Raw genomic sequence first — 17843 nt, forward strand, 5'->3', positions numbered from 1 at the left:
GGGGAACCCGGTGTCCCGTGGCTGACGACGGGGGAACCCGGTGTCCCGTGGCTGACGACGGGGGAACCTGGTGTCCCGAGAACTACAGGGCCGGGTGCCTGCAGAGCCCAGTCCTGCAGTGGTCCCTGAAGGGCGGCTGATCCCAAGGGAGGGACAATTTTGAAATCTTTCACCCTGAGATGAGGACTGACGTACCTGAGGACTGTGGCGGGGGAATCATAGCAGCCTTGAAAAGGAGAAAAGGCACAGTGAGAAGTGCAGGTGGCCCCCAGCACAGAGGCCCACGACACGGGGGCACTCAGCCCATCCTTCTGGTTACTTACAGCTTCGCCAGGCTGCAGGGCAGGGGCTGCGGGCAAACACAGGCGTCACCTGGAGGCCACATAGCTGCCTCACCCGGGGGTGGGGGTCCCTCGCCTGGGGAGGGGGTCCCCAGGGCCTGCAGAGGCTCTTTCCCCGCTCCAGGCTCAGCCCAGCCCCACCTCCACACACCTGCCCAGCAGTGCCCTCAGCCTAGCAGTGGTCTGTCCGGCCACACTTCCCAGATGCACTTGGGGAGACGGGCCCCCAAGCACCCCAGGGAGAGCCGCCCTCCCAGGCCCTCTTGGCAGAGCCACAAGCCAGCCCTCAGCAGGCACATTTCTCTTGGTCTCCAGCACCGTCAGGAAGACAGAGAAGGCTCTACCCTTGCCTGCATTTCCAGGTGAGGCCCAGGGCTGAGGGCCCGCCTCAAGAGACCACCACAGTGCCCACTTCTCACCTCCGTTGGGTAGGCCGCTATGCACCCCTGCGCTCTTGGTGGGCACCTAGGCTGCCCAGGAGCAGCTCTGGGGGCGGTAGGGAGGAGGCTCGGAGTGGGAGTGCCCCGGCCACTGCACTGACACACCAGGACCTCCGTGGCCACTGCAGTGGAGCAGCCTCCCACGGCGGACTCGGAGTGCCCATCCTGACTGGCGTGGGGGCCCGGCCCCTCACTCTCAGGACCTTCGAGCTACAACAGCCCCTCGGAGGCCCCCAGCATTGGCCATCAGTGGGTGGACAGGGTCTCACTGAGGCCAGGTAAGGAAGCTCTAGCTAATCACCCCCAGCACTGTCCACTGTAGGATCAGATCCGTCGGCCAGACCATCTGCCCGGCACACCCGAGGGCACGGCAGGAGTGACACCCATATCTTCGGGAGGGAGGCGGGTCTGCAATCCAGTCCGGGCTAAGCTGGAGTGGCATGGGGCCCCACTGTCCCTGCACCAGCCTGCCTGTCCCCCCCCCCCCAGTCCCAGGGAGGCAGGACGGGGAGAGGAGACAGCTGGCTGGAGGAGCTGCAGGCAGGTGGCCCCTCGACCAGGGATGTCACCCCCTCCCCACACCCCTCCCACCCCACATCAGCAACCCCGCTGTGATGCCCTGAGGTGGAGTCTCGCCAACACCTCCACCCTGAGAGTCCCACAGAATCCACACGGGAGCCTCCCTAGGAAGTGGCTGCCCCTCATACTCAGACACAAGAACCACGTGACAAGCCAGACCCCTTCCTGTCGTTCTGTGAGGCGTCTTCATTGCTGGGCACCCTGGATCTCGCCACCCCGGCCCCCACTTCTCCGTGCCCCCCAGGCAGTACCCGTGGCTCCGTGCGGGTGTGTGCACTGGGCAGGACCCTCTGGCTCAGCAGGGTGTTGCCACGGTGGCAGGAGGAAATACCTTTGTTTCTTCCGTAGAAGACCTTGGGGAGTTTACTGGTTCGCTTCAGATAGAAGAACCCAGCCACGGAGAGGATGAGGCCAGAGCTGATGAAGAATGTCCCCAGGAAGAGAGAAGCTGCCACTTGAGGGCCCCCTGTGAGCAGAGTGAGTGGCAGCCAGTGGCAAGCCTGGACAGGCCTCAGGGGACCCCCCAGACCCCTGTTCCTGAACACACCTGGGCTGTGGGGCTGAGGCGCTCAGCCTCCCTCGGCCTCAGGCTTCTCACGGGGGGGTGGGATATGGAGAGGGCTGAGGATTCCAGCCCCCGAGAACAGCAGGCCCCGGGGTCCCCGTCTCCTTCCCAAAGGCTCGGCACGGACCGTGGGCTCCCGTACCCCTGGCATCCAGGTCAAAGCCCTCGACTCAGAGGCAGCGGTTCCCACGACATCCTCCCCTCCTGGGGGCCGGTCAGCAGAGGGGACCCTGGGCCCACGATGCCTGCCCATCTTTACCTACACGGGTCAGCAGGACAGGCTGGCTGGGCCCGTGGGTGGGGGCTCTGGATGGCAACTGTGGGGAAAGTGCTCTCAGGCTGCCTGTGGACAGGCATGAGGAGCGGCTGCGGCTACACTGGAACCTAGAAGCGGGGATGAATTCCAGCTCATTTGGCAAGGGTGTCCCGCCCCAAACTTGCTGCAGTGAAAATGGGCCCGACAGCCAGACTCGCGGCCTTCCGCCATCAGCACGCCCACTGCTAGGCCCGGCACGGTATCACAGGAGGCTGGGGCCGTCTCTGCCGACCCCGCCCTAAAACTCCTCCTCTGGTGGCCGACCTTGGTGGTCCAGGTCAGCACAAAGCCACTTGCTTCTGGTCCTGAAACTTGTGCAGAAGGCCAGAGCCCTCTCAGTCCACGTACAACGTGTCCCCTGCTGAAGGCCCAGCGTCTGCAGGTCACGAGACCCCGTCACGACCTGGTCACCTCAGAAGAGGCGACCACTCCCGGGGCCGGTCCTGCTCCCCGACTGCAGTGGCCCCAGCGGCTGGGGTGCCACACCTCCGTGGCAGGACCGTGCCGTATCTTGGACGGGATGGGACGCCCAGTGATCAGGAGCAGGCTGAGGACAGAGTGTGCAGGAGGGGGGCCTGTGTCTGGCCCTGAGGACTGGGTGGTGTGATGGGCTCTTCGGCCTGGCATGCAGTGTTTGCAGGCCAGACCCCACATCCCCAGAAGAGCCACAGCGGAGGGAGGCAAGGAGACCTCAGGGCACCCTCCTCCAGTCTCCAGAGAACCGCACACCCAGAGTTTCTGCGGACTGAGGGGCTGGGTGGGCCAGGACTGAGGCCACGGGTGAGGTGGCCTTCCACTGACTAGAACCTCAGGGGCACGTGTGAGTACTGTGGCAAAGGCCTCCTGCCTGTGCCCACTGACGCCAGCCCCGCTCTGTGATCGGGCAGGGTTCTCGCACATAGATCCCTCGGCCGGGCTGCAGTTCGACCTTGGCCTTAGCCGTGGCCCTGCTGAGGCCGGCGTAAGTGGTCACGGGCACTAGGAATGCCCCCTTTTCCACCGAGACCTGGCAGAAGCCCTGCTCTGGGCCGGTGAGCCAGAGACTTACCGAAATCAGGCCGCCCCGGTGTCCCTGTGCTCCTGTTCACCGGGAAGTGCGTGCCCCAGCCAGCGGCTGTGGGGAAGCAGACGTGTGAGTATGCCGGCTCCCGGGCAGCCCAGACCCACAGGCAGGTCTGGACCACGCACGGGGACCCAGCTGAGGACACCCAGGGGACCAGAGACACAGCTCAGCGGGGAATCACGGGCCAGAAACCAGAAAGGGAGGTGGCCATGGGGACACAGCTGCCCTCGCCCCATGGCCGTCCCGCAGGGACAAGGATTTGGGCACAGAGGGGACCCGAGCAAGGGTGTTCACTCGACGGCTGGTGGTCCCGGGTGAGGTGGGCCACCCGCTGCTGTGGGAACAAGAAAGGCAACTCCCACCCGTTCCTCCAGAACTTGGAGATGAGGCCCCTCGGCGGGAAGCAGGCCAGGCGGGCCCGGTGGGGGGTGCCGCGGGGCGGCCGGGCAGCGACGTGCGGCCTCTGCATTCGGAGCCGTGGTAGGTGCCATTTCTGCATCGGACGCAGCTGATACTGCCGTCTTCGTTCCGGTGCCTGTAGCAGCCTGCGCAAGAGACAGTGACTCAGCTGTGAGTGACCCACGCCAGCTGTCTTCAGGGGGCTTTTCTGTATTCTGACTTTGTGAAATGAGAGTTCGTCCAAGAATGTGCGTTCTGCAGGTCTGGATGGAACGGCATACCTGCTCTCAGAAAAAGAAACTCGACGGGAGCCGCGGCGAGCTCGCTCACCCAGGGGCTCCTGCGGGCTCCTTTGCCGGACGTCTCGTAAAATCCTGCAGGCGGGCGCCACGCACGGCCGTGGGAGGACCACGATGGCCTGACCGCCGGCCCTCACCCTGCCCTGTCAGTGGCACTGCCTCCAGCCCAGGGGTGACCCTTGCCCCCATGTTGTCCCCACCCTCCGCACCCTTCCCCGGGGAGGTCCCAGACTGATGTGCAGGCCAGCAGCCTCCCCCTCCCCCGGCGCTGGGAGCAGCCCGGCTCTCACCGGCCAGCGGTTCATGGACAGTCTGTTTTGCCAAGTAGCCAGGGCACCCCTTAAGGGCAAGAATTGTGTCTTGTACCTTTATTTTTTCTTAACATCCCCAACATTTAGCACAGAGGCTAAGCAAACACATGCTCGGTTGCAGGTACTGACCTGGGCCTAAATGCTAGCGCTGGCCGCTGGGGCAGTGTCCAGGGACAAGCCCCAGACTCAGGTGCGACGTTTAATCTACACAATGTGTCACTGTGAGATGACGCTAAGTGGATGGCAGGCCTGAAGACTGACCGGCGGTTACTCCTGTGGTACCGCGGGCAGACAGGCCCAGCACCACACCAGGAGGCCTGGGAGCATGGGGTCCCGGAACAGACCCGGTGCCGGCGAGGCCATTCTTCTGGGAAGCACTCCTCCAACCGGCTACAAGGTAACCAGGCAAAGCGGTGCAGGGCTGCCGGCCCCAAGGAGGCCCAGGGCTGGGCTGCTTTGTGCAGGGACAAGGCACAGTTAGAGAGCCAGGACTGGTGACCAGACAAAGGAGCTAAGGTTGACTTTACGAAGCCAATGAAGCTGCTTTTGAAAAACCACAGGAGGGGTGCCTGGCAGACTCGGTCAGCGGAGCGTGTGACTCTTGATCTCAGGGTCATGGGTTCAAGCCCCACGATGGGTGTAGAGATTACTTAAAAAAAAAAATCCAGGGGCACCTGGGTGGCGCAGTCGGTTAAGCGTCCGACTTCAGCCAGGTCATGATCTCGCGGTCCGGGAGTTCGAGCCCCGCGTCAGGCTCTGGGCTGATGGCTCGGAGCCTGGAGCCTGTTTCCGATTCTGTGTCTCCCTCTCTCTCTCTCTGCCCCTCCCCTGTTCATGCTCTGTCTCTCTCTGTCCCAAAAATAAATAAACGTTGAAAAAAAAATCCATAAGGGAAGGGAAGGGGAGATAAGAGGCGAAGGGAAAAGAGGGACGGGAAGGGGAGGGGAGGGGAGGGAAGGGGAAGGAAGGAGGGAGGGAGGGAGGGAGGAAGGAAAACCACCTGATACTTCCCAGCCTCACTTACAGGTGAGTAAGGAAGCTCACTTCCTGGCCAATCCAGGAAACTTAAGGGTATTTTGACCTTGAGAAGAGGGGAATTCAGGGCGCCTGGGGGGCTCCATAGGTGAAGCATCCAACTTCTGCTCAGGTCATGATCTCACGGTTTGTGAGTTCGAGCCCCACGTCGTGCAGTGCACTCTCAGAGCCTGCTTCAGATCCTTTGTCTCCCTCTCTCCCTGTCCCTCCCCTGCTCGTACATACTCTCTCTCTCCCTCTCTCTAAAATACATAAACATAAAAAAAAGGAGAGAGGAACTCACCAACATCTATAGGTACTGCAGGTAAGGTCTGATGGCGAGTCCTTGGCTTGGCTTCCCAGCCTCGAGAGTCCAACCTAAGATTCCTTGTGGAAAGGTCCAGCAAGGCAGACTTAAAAGTCTAAATGGTTAATCACTATTCTTGCTGCACTTAGCTAGGTAATTGGGCCAAGTTTAGTGAGGCTAGACTTATTTTATTTTATTTTTTTTAATTTTTTTTTCAACGTTTATTTATTTTTGGGACAGAGAGAGACAGAGCATGAACGGGGGAGGGGCAGAGAGAGAGGGAGACACAGAATCGGAAACAGGCTCCAGGCTCTGAGCCATCCGCCCAGAGCCCGACGCGGGGCTCGAACCCACGGACCGCGAGATCGTGACCTGGCTGAAGTCGGACGCTTAACCGACTGCGCCACCCAGGCACCCCTAGACTTATTTTAAAAACAAATTCAATTCGGGGCGCCTGGGTGGCTCAGTTGGTTGAGCATCCAACTCTTGGTTTCAGCTCAGGCCATGATCTCACGGTTCATGGGATCAAGCCCCACGACGGGCTCCGTGCTGAATGTTTATTATTTATTTGGAGAGAGAGAGAGAGAGCACACATGCACAAGTAGGGGGAAGGGCAGACAGAGGGGGAGAGAGAGAGAGAATTCCAAGCAGGCACAGAGGCTGACGCAGGGCTCGATCCCACGAACCGTGAGATCGTGACCTGAGCCGAAATCAAGACTCGGATGCTTCACTGACTGAGCCGCCCAGGCGGGCAATAAACAAACATTAAAAAAAAAAAAAAAAAAAAAAAAGAACTAAAACTGCCATCTCCCCAAAGCCCTGCAAGCTGAGGCTGGACGTCTTGACACGAACCTTGCAGAAGTCACCTCGACACCTCACATGTGGACAACCTCGTGCCTGCTGCTGTGTGGGCCACTCGGGAAGCTCACAAGAAGCCCCACGACCTCACCAGAGACACTCGCCGCAGTGCAACCCGGGAAATCCGTCAGACTGCCTCTTGCTGTCCTCACCCCCCAAACGGGCTTTGCGTGCAGCATCCAGAAAGGTACTTAGAGACTGGCCTCTAGACTGAAAAAGCAGGTTTGTAACTCGCTACCACCATTCACATCCGTTTTCTTTTGTTTCCCCAGAAATGCCTCTGACTACACACCTGCCCGCTCACCCCATGCCGAGGCCTCGTTCCAGTGGAGGCCCGGCCTGAGCATCGGTCTCACTGGACGGACGGCCACCAGGACACCGAGCCCGAGGCGTGCCACCAGGGGCTCAGACCCGCTCTTTCCTGCCCGCTCCACCTACGCTCTTTCTCCCACTGCCCGTCCCTTATCTCAACTTCCGAGCAAATCTCCCTCAGCTACCAGCTTGGCTTTTAATGTGTGAAACGTTCTGAGGATGAAGTTTCAAGGGGGGGCTGAGGGAACCCGAACGTCACCCCAAAATATGCCTCTTTCACACAAAAATTATTTTGAGCTGAAGACCCTCAAAACACAGGAGCAAGAAGGGCTCTGGCGTCGCTTTCTCTCCCTGAGAAGCAGGGACAAAGGCCCCACGTGGAGGACGCCCACGCAGCAGGGGGAAAGGAACGCGCGCATCGCCAGGGTCCCGAGCCCGGCGGACCTCGTTAAGGTCGCCCTCACCTGCCTCCACCCCACACACAGCCTACTTTCCCGCAGTCGCCTCTCCCTGCTCAGCCTGGCGCGTGAGCGCTCCCGTCTTGGCTTCTTTACGAGGCTCCCGTGTCACATAAAGCTTATGTTACTCGGGCTGTGGGCTTGTCCCCGCGAATCGTCCGGCCGGACACCCTAGGAGGAGAGGTAGAGTCTCGCTTCCCCCACACCTCCCACTGCCCGGAGCCAGTCTCCTCACGGGGTCCTGCCCCTTCTGCCCAAGAAGAGGCAGCCAGGCTGCTGGCCAGGAGGGAGGCTCAGACGCGGTCCTGTCCCCTTCCTGCGGCTTCTGTCCGCTCTCCCAGCCCCTGGCCCAGCTCCCAGGCCTCTCCAGCGTCCTTCCTGAGGGGCCGTGTGCCCTCCTGCTCACACCAGGCGCGGTGAGCTCAGCAGAGTTCACATGAGCACTGTCCTCATCACCACGCTGGTGATGACCGGTCAGGGTTGGTTCATGCCAAAGCAGCTTACCTGGGCCACACGGGCTTGTGCTCTGGCAGGTGGCGTTGACATCCACCAAGTCCACACAACATTCAGGCTGCTGGCCCTAGAGGGGAGACGGTGGTGAGCTGCCAGACCCCACAGCCGGACGCTCGGGCAGGACAAGCAGGCCAGGCTGGGAACGGCCCTGGCCTGGGGCAGCGAGGAGGGGCAGGGAGCGGTCCTGGGAAAACTTCCGGGACCGAGGTTTATGTTGTCGCTTCCCTCCACTGCCTGCCCGGCTGACCACCCAAGGCCTCGCCTGGGAGGTGGTGGGGGCCGTGGCCCTTTCTCCAGGTGGGTCTCGGGTCCGGGGCGGAGCTGCTGCCGATCGCCCCGCGGACCACAGGCGGATACGCGGTGGGGCACTTCAGTCCAAGAAATGATTGACAGGCTTTACTCAGAGGTACTGCGGATTCAGTTCCAGACCACAATAAAGCTCGTCAAGTGAATTTTCTGGTTTCAGGTATGCGTACAAGTTACGTTTACACTATAGTCCATTAGGCGTGCAATCGCGTCGTGTCTAAAACACAATGTACGTGCCTTAATTAAAACTGCTCTGCTGCTGCAAAATGCTGGCCGTCGCCCGAACTTTCAGCGGGTCATAATCACTGATCACAAGTCACCGTAACAAATGTGATAGTAATGAAAGAGTCGAAATATTGTGAGAATCACCAAAATGTGGCGCAGAGACATGTTGTGAGCAGATGCTGGTGGAAACGTGGCACCCACAGACTCGCTCAACGCAGGGTGGCCGCGAACCTTCAATCTGGAAAAATGCAGTATCTGCACAGCGCGATAAAATGAGGTGTGCCTGGCTATTCGCCACCTGCCAGACGACAGAGGTGCTAAACCCTACTGCAGGGCCACATGTGGACTCCTTCATGAAAAAAGGACACACACGTTTTTCTAGGCTATAATAAGATACGAAGATAAACCCAGGAGGCCCTGGCCTCCCTGGTGAGGTGTGTCTGCCCCTCACTCCCAACAAAATAGTCACCCCCTGGGTCCTGGTTGGTCCACCGACGTTCTCAGAAATGCTACGGATGCCTTCCACTGGGGGTTTTCAGCTTGGCCCTCGAAGAGGAAGTGCCCAGACTAGGGCAGGCTGTGGGGTATGACCTCACACCTGCTGGGTGAGCACGCAGGAGTGCACCACGCGGGGGCCAGACATGCCAAGCGCTGGCGTTTACGGGACCAGACTTGAGGGGTTTCCAAGGGGAGCTCGGCGCAGTGTGTTTATCGTAGCTGAGCTTTTGTTTCTTGCGACAAGACCACAGTGAACGGTAAGGTGTCTAAGGAATGGCACGGAGTACCCACACCACCACAGGAAGTGTCGAAGGTCGGTTCACAGCTGAGGCCCAACCCACGAGGGACACCCCAGCCATCCCATTCCACCCTAGCAGAGGCAGAGTGGCGGAAGGCCCCACCCGGCCTGGATGACGTGTGGCTTGGGAGAGCCAGGGCACCCGGTCACAGGAAGCCTGGGGCAGACCCTGCCTTATGCCACTGCTTGCCTGGAGTAAGCAGTCTCCAACCACCCTGCTGTCGGGCAGAAAGCCTGCAGGCTCCGTTCAGGGCCAGTGGGGGGCAGCTGTGTAGAGACCCTATTTCAGCTACAGCAACAGGTTCACTTTGGCAGAGACAGAAAGGAGGTTCTAGGGGACATAACAGAACAGGTGACAGTTGGGGGCATGTGTTTGCTGACCTCCATGTGGCACAGGCCTCCCTGACCGTGACAGAGGGCACAGTCAGTGTCTCTGGGGCCAGGGCAAGGGTGACCCCCAAAGGTCGAAGGGTGAGGCCCCTCTGGGCAAACAACTGGGAAGACTGTACTTCCTGGCACCCATGCTGCCCCGTGACGCGTCACCTACCACACTTTCTGAGGATTTGCTAGCAACTTCCACCAGGAGACCCACCAGAAGGACAGCGCGCTGGAGCTCCATGTCCCAGAGCGCAGGGTCTGCAACAGACAGGGGCACTGTGTGGGTGCAGGCACCTCCTTCTGGGGCACCATGGGGGCCGAGGTGCCGGACCCTTACCTGGCCTTCTGGGATGGGAGCTGCAGACATCCAGAGCCTGTCGCCCAGTGCTCAGGGGGCAGGGTGGGGTTGCTAAGAAGCCGCAGATCCCTGGTCCCGGGCCTGCAAACCAAGGCACACAGTTGAGGCCCGCTGTTCCCAGGTCGACTGGACTCACCACAAGGAGCCCCCGGAGCTGGGGGACTGGAGGGGCTGTGCTCAGTCCGTCTGGAGCTGGAGCTGGATAGACTCACTGCTTCCTCCAAAGCTTTCAGCCATTCACTGCCTCCTGAAAGGACTAAGCACAAGGGGGTTCTGGACCAGCCGGTCCTACTCATGAGCTCAGATGGATGTTGTCCATCCGCCATCTTGTTCTGTCCTAGGGAAACCCCAACTCAACCATTTTCACCAAGACACAGAACACCTGGGCAGCGAGGTGCCTCTGGGGCCAGCACGGGCCAGTTAGGGACCTGCAGTCATATAATTTTCTGCTACTCACCCTGTTCTTGTCATGGAAACTGCAGGAAAGATGTCAGCTTGGGTGATAAAAGTACTACCTAAAACCACAACTGAGGACAACTCCAGAGCAGAGGACTTCTGATGGCTGATGGGGCCCCACACAGTAGGTAAGTTTCCTGACACTAGCAAATTCAAAACTCCACAGCCCGTGAGATGTGCTTACACTGCCACACTTCCAATGTGGTCAGAGAAAACCCACTAACCCGCACAACCCCTGCAGTGAATTGTTTCAGTTTTGAACAAATTTCTGTTAACTTACAAGGTGGTAACCATAATTATAATCTGTCCAAAACACAGCTGGCTAAATAGTTGGGCATAGAAAAGTCAACTCTAAAAGGACTTTTTATGGGGTGCCTGGGTGGCTCAGTCGGTTGAGCGTCCGACTTCGGCTCAGGTCATGATCTCACGGTTCGTGGGTTCGAGCCCTGCGTCGGGCTCTGTGTTGACAGCTCAGAGCCTGGAGCCTGCTTCGGATTCTGTGTTTCCCTCTCTCTCTGCCCCTCCCCCGCTCATGCTCTGTCTCTCTGTCAAAAATAAATAAAACATTAAAAAAAGGTTTTTAAAAAAAATAAAAGGACTTTTTACTTGACAGAAAGAGCTGCTTATTCAGGGAACCTGTTCAGGTTCCTGGAGATGAAGCTTCCACAGTGGCAAGGTGGGTCGGCAAGGAACACATTTGGAGCCGGGGAATGAGAAACCACCCCCTCAGCCAGCCGAGGGCCCATCAAGACCAGGCGGTGGGCGAGCTCCTGGCTGGGGGTCCTGGGGAAGAGCCCCACTGCCGAGGATGGTTGACAGGCCCCTTGCACTGTGGGCCCCAGGGTTCTGAGCGCGGCGGGGAGGGAGGGTGAAGGCAGGATGACACATGCAGGAGGGCGGTATAGGAACAAGGGCGGGGCTCCGTCCTGTTATCCGCTTCATGCTAGAAGCCCTACACAGGCAGAAACAACTATCAGGCCTTGTTAAGAGCCCCCTTGCTGCCCCTCATTCATGCCATCCATTCAAAATGCACGCTTTATTCGAAATGCACCTTCTTTCTAGGACAGCAACTGCTGATGTCACAGACGCACTGACCCTCATCTACAGGGTGTGATCACATCTTTTCCATTTTTGCCCATGTAAGGTTGGCTCAGCAGAGGCCATCTATCTCTCCGTGCCTTGTGGAAACCCTAAATGTCACGGGACCTTCAGCTCAAACTGTGGTTAAAAGGCAACCCCAGGGTCATACTAAGTCACAAAACACCCTTTCAATTCAGGAATCAGAAGTACATATTTTAACCAACACTGTCATCTGCTAGTCAGTCAACCTCTTAGGGTATAATTCACATACAATAAACCGCATCCACGTAGAGCACACAACTCGGTGAGTTCGGACACGCTGTGCAGGATGTCTCTGCCACCCACAGACGATGCCTGAGCCCCTGTGCCGTCCTTCCCTCAACCCTGGCTTCATGCACCCATGGGGCTGACCTTTGTCACTGCACATCGGCCTGCATTTTCTAGAATTCTACGTAAATGAACACAGTGGCACTTGTGTGCCTGGCTCCTTCCATTTGAAATAATAATCTTTAGATTCATCTGTACCTCGTTCCTTTTATGGCTGAATGATACGCAACGTTGCCTTTACCCAACCACCTGCTGATGTTCACCTGGACTGTTTCTGGATTTTAGTGGCTGTGAATAAAGCTACTGTGGACATTTTTATACATATCTCTGCGTGGACATTTGCTTTAATTTCTCGGGTAAGCACTAAGTACTGCAGCAACGGGGTCAAGGGAAGTGTAACCTGCCAGTCAGTCTCCCGCGGTGCCACATGCGCTCCCACCAGCAGGGTACGAGGGCTCTTCAGCTCCACATTCTTGCCAACAGTGGGCATTGTGTCAGTGGCTGTGCCGTGAGCATTTCACTGTTGCTTTAACTTGCATTTCTCTGGTCACTAATGATGGTTCCTCACCCTCATATGTCTTCTTCAATCATTTGTCCATTTGGTTTAACTGGCTGTCCTTCTATCACTGAGTCATAATAGCTCTTCACACGCTCTTTGTCAGATATGTGTATTTTCAGATGTAAGTATATTGCAAGTATTTTCTCCCATCTGCGGCTTGACTTTTCATTTTCACATGGGATCCAGAAGAACAAATGTTTTCACTTTGATAAAATCCAATGCGTCCATTTTTTCTTTTACATTTCTTGCTTTTTGTGTCCTAAGGTTAATCTCTGCCTTGACCCAAGGGTCATTCCTGTGTTTTATTCTAGAAGTTCTAGAGTTTTAGGTTTTACACTTTGAGTTACTTTTGTGTATGGTTGGAAGCAAAGATCAAGGTTCATTTTTCTCATATGTGTGTCCAGGGGTTATAGCACTGTTTGATAAAAAGATTATCCTTTGTGGGGATGCCTGGGTGGCTCAGTTGGTTGAGAATCTGACTCTTGATTTGGGGTCAGGTCATGATCTCAGTTTGTGGGACTGAGCCGCACACTGGGCTCCACACTGAAGTTTGGAGCATCCCTGGGATTCTCTCTCTCCCTCTCTCTCTGCCCCTCCCCCACTCATTCTCTCCCTCCCTCCCTCCCTCTCTCTCTCAAAATAAATTAATTAATTTAAAAAATTAAAATTAAATTAAAACAGCCTACCTGTCCCTGGGATTTTTTTTTTTTTTTTTTTTTCCTTCTTGGGGCACCTGGGTGGCTCAGTCAGTTGAACATTCGACTCTTGATTTCAGCTCAGGTCAGGATCCCAAGGTCGTGGGATTGAGCCCTGCTTAAGATTCTCTCTCTCTCTGCCCTCTCCCCCACTCATGTGCACTCTCTCTCTAAAATAAAAAAATAAAACTGAACACCTGGGTGGCTCAGTTGGTTGAGCGTTCAACTTCAGCTCAGGTTATCATCTCTCAGTTTATGGGTTCAAGCCCTGCATTGGGCTCTGTGCTGACAGCTCAGACCCTGGAGCCTGCTTTGGATTCTCTCTCTCTCTCTCTCTCTCTCTCTCTCTCTCTGCCCCTCCCCCGCTCACACTCTATTTTTCTCTCTCTCTCAAAAACATACATTAAAAAAAATTTTTTTTAATAAAAAATGTAAAAAGACTTTCCTTCTGGCATCTTCCGTCAAGGCATCTTTGTTGAAAATCAACCGAGTGTGTATGTATGGGTCTACATCTGAACTCTACTCTGCCCCATGCATCTATGTGTCTGTCCTTCACCAACACCACAGTCTCGATTACTGAAGCTTTCATGAAAGCTTGTAAACCAGTAGCATAAGCTTTGCTCTGTCAGGTCTAGGTCATATGCATTTCTGTATTTTCAAAATCACCTTGTTAATTTCTATAAAAGAGCCTGGTGGCATTTTGGCTAGAATAATGGACATTTTAACAATAATGAGTCTTCTGATCTATGAATGTGCTATCACCCTCCATTTATTTCTTCACATTTTCTTTTAAGCTATCTCGGCAACATTCTGTAGTTTGCAGTGAAGAGGTGGTCCTGGGCAGAAGTGGGTTCTGAACAAGCCAGTCCTATACATGAGCTCAGACTACTTAATAAGTGAGCTTGTCAAACTTCTTGCTAAATATTTTATGTTTTGGTACTATTGTAAATAGAATTGAATTTCTAATTTCACTTTCTAATAGTTTGCTGCTAGTACATAAAAATACAATTAAAATCTGTGCATTTGCCTTGCTTTCTGAAATCTTACTAAATTCATTTGATAGTTCTAGCACTTTTTGTAGATTCCTTAGATTATTCTACATGAACAATCATGTCATCTGCAAATAAATACAGCTTTACTTCTTTAGTTGTTTTTTGAGACTTGTTTTAGGGCACAGCAATTGGTCTATGTTAGAGAATATACATTGTGCACTTAGTAGGAATCTGTGTTGTGCTTTTGATGAGTATAGCTTTCTACAAATGTCAAGTAGGTCAAGATGCCTGAGCGTAGTGTTCACATCCTCTATGTCTCTACTAATTTCTTTGCTGTTTTATTCTAATAATTGGTGACAGAAAGAGATGTTAAACTCTCTTATTATAATCATGGAATTATCTATTTCTCCTTTTAACTCTGTCAATTTTGCTTCATTTATTGTGAGGCTCTGTTATTAGGCACATTCATAAATTGATAGGTCTTCTTGAAGACATGACCCTTTTATTATCAGATATTTCCCCTTTATCTTTGGTAATACTCAATATACTGGAATCTATTTTATCTGATATAAATGCAGCCAATACAGTCTGATATTCACTGTTTGCAACATAGATGGATTTTTAGATCTATCTATAGATATATTTTGCATCTATATATCTTATCTTCAACCTGTGTTTTTTAATATTTAAAGTGAATCTCCTATATACAGTATGCAGTAGGTCTTGCTTATGTATCCATTGTGGCAATCTCTACCTTTTTTTTTTAATGTTTTTATTTATTTTTGAAGGAAGGAGGGAGAGAGAGAGAGAGAGAGAGAGAGAGAGAGCATGAGCAGGGGAGGAACAGAGAGAGAGGGAGACACAGGATTCGAAGCAGGCTCCAGGCTCTAAGCTGTCAGCACAGAGCCCGATGCGGGGCTAGAACTCACAAACTGTGAGATCATGACCTGAGCTGAAGTCAGACGCTAAACCGACTGAGCCATCCAGGTGCCCCAATCTCTACCTTTTAATTGGAGAGTTCAGTCCATTAACACTTAATGTAATTATCACTATTGTGAGACTTAGGTCTACCATTTTATTGTCCGTTTTCTACTTGTCCCTCTATTTTGTTTTAATATATAAAATATTTTTAGAGCAGTTTTAGGTTCACAGCAAAATTGAGCAGGAAGTAAGCAAGTTCCCATAGTCCCCCACCACAACAGAAGCAGAACCTCCTCCACTATCAACATCCTGTAATTTGGTATAATCAATGAACCTATACCGACACATCATTGTCACCCAAAGTCCATATTTACACTATGGTCACTCTTGTTTTTCTAAGTTTACTTATTTATTTTGATAGAGAGTGTGTGTGCACGTGTGCACGTGTAAATGGGGGAGGAGCAGAGAGAAGGAGAGAGAGAATCCCAAGCAGGCTCTGTGCTGTCAGAGCACAGAGCACAAAACCCAACTCGGGGCTCAAACCCACAGACCGTGAGGTCAGGACCCAAGCCAAAATCAAAAGTCAGACGTTCAATCAACTCAGCCACCCAAACACCCTTATGGTCACTCTTGATGTATATGTGGGCTTTGAAAAATGTATAAAGACACTATGGCTACTATTTTGTTTCCTTTTGGTCTCTATGGTGTTTTATTCCTCTGTTCTCTCTTTCCTGCTTTCTTTTATATTATTTGAATGTTGAAAAAATTCTCTTTCAGTTTATCTTTTGGTTCTTTGGTTATACTTCTTTGCGCATTTTTATAGCTGTTGCTATAGAGACTGCAACATACAATCCTTACTTCTTCACAGCCTAATTAGAATATGGCACCACTTCTACTAAAATGTAGACACTGCAGGGGTGCCTGGGTGGCTCAGTCAGTTAAGCATCAACTTTGGCTCAGGTCATGATCACACAGTTCATGGGTTCGAGCCCCGCCTCGGGCTCTGTGCTGTCAGCTTGGAGCCTGGAGCCTGCTTCAGATTCTGTGTCTCCTCTCTCTCTGCCCTTCCCTCACTCGCACTCTCTCTCTGTCTCTCTCAAAAATAAATAAAACATTAAAAAAAATTTTTTTTAATGTAGACACTGCAGAGTGCCTAAGGGGCTCAGTCAATTAAGCACAGGACTCTTGATTTTCACTCAGGTCATGATCTCACAGTTCATGAGATTGAGCCCTGCATCAGGCTCTGGGATGACAGCATGGAACCTGCTTGGGATTCTCTCTCTCCCTGTCTCTCTGCCCCTCCCCTGCACTCTCTCTCTCAAAATAAATAAACTTTTTAAAAAAATCTAGAAACTTTGCAACTCTATAGGTTCGTGTATCCTTTACTATTCTTTGTGCTACAACTGTCATACCTATTACATCTGCATACATTGCAAACACAAGAGATGTTTTAATTTTTTAAAAAATATGTACTTGAGGGGTGCCTGGCTGGCTCAGTTGGTTGAATATCCGACTTTGGCTCAGGTCATGATCTCGAGGTTCGTGAGTTCGAGTCCCACATCAGGCTCGCTGCCATCAGCGCGGATCCTGCTTCGGATCCTGTCCCCTTCCCTCTGCCCCTCCTTCACTTGCACACTCTTGTGCTCTCAATAATAAACATTAAAAATAAATTAATTACTTAAAATACGTACTTGAAAGAAAACATTTCCCCCAGATATTTACCATTCCTGATGTTCATCATTCACTCATAAGATCTGAATTTCACTTTGGTATTTACCTTCAGTCTACAAACACTTCTCTAGCATTTTTAGCAGTACACATTTGATAGCAACAAATTCTATCAGTTTTTCTTTCTCTGAAAATGCTTTCATTTCACATTCAGTCTTGGAGAGTACAGAATTCTGTGTTGACAGTTCTTTCTTTTTAGTATTTTAGGGTGCAATACCACTTGACCTTGGCCTCCATGTTCCCTGATTCAGTCTTTGCAATGCTATACTATATGTGATATGTTGCTTCTCTCTGCTTTCAAGATTAAAAAAAAATTGGGGTTAGGGGGTGCCTGGGTGGCTGAGTCAGTTAAGCGTCCGACTTTGGCTCCAGTCATGATCTCACATTTCATGGGTCCGAGCCCCACGTGGGCTCTGTGCTGACAGCTCGGAGACTGGAGCCTGCTTCAGATTCTGTGTCTCCCTCTCCCACTCACATGCTCTCTCTTACTCTCTCTCTCAAAAATTAAAAATTTTGACTAATTAAAAAAATTAGTCAACATTTGTGATTTCTGTTTTTTTATCATAGCCATCCTCATGGATGCAAAGTAGCATTTTCCCTGATGATTAGAAATGCTCATCTCTACTTTTTATTTGGAGTATTTAATCCATTTACATTTAATGCAGTTATTAGAGTATTTTAGTTTAAATCTACCACCTTAATGTTTGAATTCTGTATTTCCCCTCTGTTCTCTGTTCTTCCTCCCTTTTTCTGGGGGGGGGGGGTGAATCAAGTTTTTAAAGTCCATTTTATTTCCTCTACTGATTTTTTAATTCTCCCTTTTTATGCTATTTTTTAGCGGTTCCTCTACAGACTAAATATGCATATCAAACTCATCATTGTCTATGTGGTCTAAAAAATACTCTTGTACTTCATGAGCAATGTGAGAACCTTTACAGCAGGCCCCAGACCACCTCCTACCCCTAGAGCTCTTGTTGGCATGTCTTTTACTTCTACATATGTGAGAAAATTCTACAACAGACTGTTATTATTTTTACTTCAGTTAATAGTCTTTAAATAATAGTTAAAGATGTATTATATATTTTTTTTTCAATTTTGGGTACTTTCACTTGTTAAATTGAGAATTTCCGTAGAACTGCATCATACTTGGGCAGATGTGTAAAACATATTATTTGTTCAACGTTGTAAAACAAGCCATATTCATTGGCTCCAGCTGAAAAACTCTCAGATGCTAGTTTAGTATGGTC

The 17843-nt window shown here is 52.6% G+C and overlaps 1 protein-coding gene across 7 annotated transcripts in view; it reads right to left on the bottom strand.

The window, feature by feature from the left end:
* CUNH1orf159 (chromosome unknown C1orf159 homolog) overlaps positions 1-17843 on the bottom strand; it is a 36422-nt gene that overhangs the window by 7547 nt on the left and 11032 nt on the right. For all 7 annotated transcript variants that reach the window (XM_040457947.1, XM_040457940.1, XM_040457933.1 and 4 more), the window contains exons 2-9: positions 9818-9919; positions 9650-9738; positions 7767-7842; positions 3667-3849; positions 3290-3355; positions 1692-1826; positions 324-349; positions 196-226 (exon numbers count right to left, since the gene is read on the bottom strand). In XM_040457947.1, the coding sequence (XP_040313881.1) occupies positions 196-226; positions 324-349; positions 1692-1826; positions 3290-3355; positions 3667-3849; positions 7767-7842; positions 9650-9721 (589 nt within the window). In that variant the 5' untranslated portion in view covers positions 9722-9738; positions 9818-9919. The remainder of the gene's footprint in view (positions 1-195; positions 227-323; positions 350-1691; positions 1827-3289; positions 3356-3666; positions 3850-7766; positions 7843-9649; positions 9739-9817; positions 9920-17843) is intronic.

This window comes from Herpailurus yagouaroundi, unplaced genomic scaffold (assembly GCF_014898765.1).
Source record: "Herpailurus yagouaroundi ecotype Mexico unplaced genomic scaffold, PumYag 77, whole genome shotgun sequence".
NCBI classification, from domain to species: Eukaryota; Metazoa; Chordata; class Mammalia; order Carnivora; family Felidae; genus Herpailurus; species Herpailurus yagouaroundi.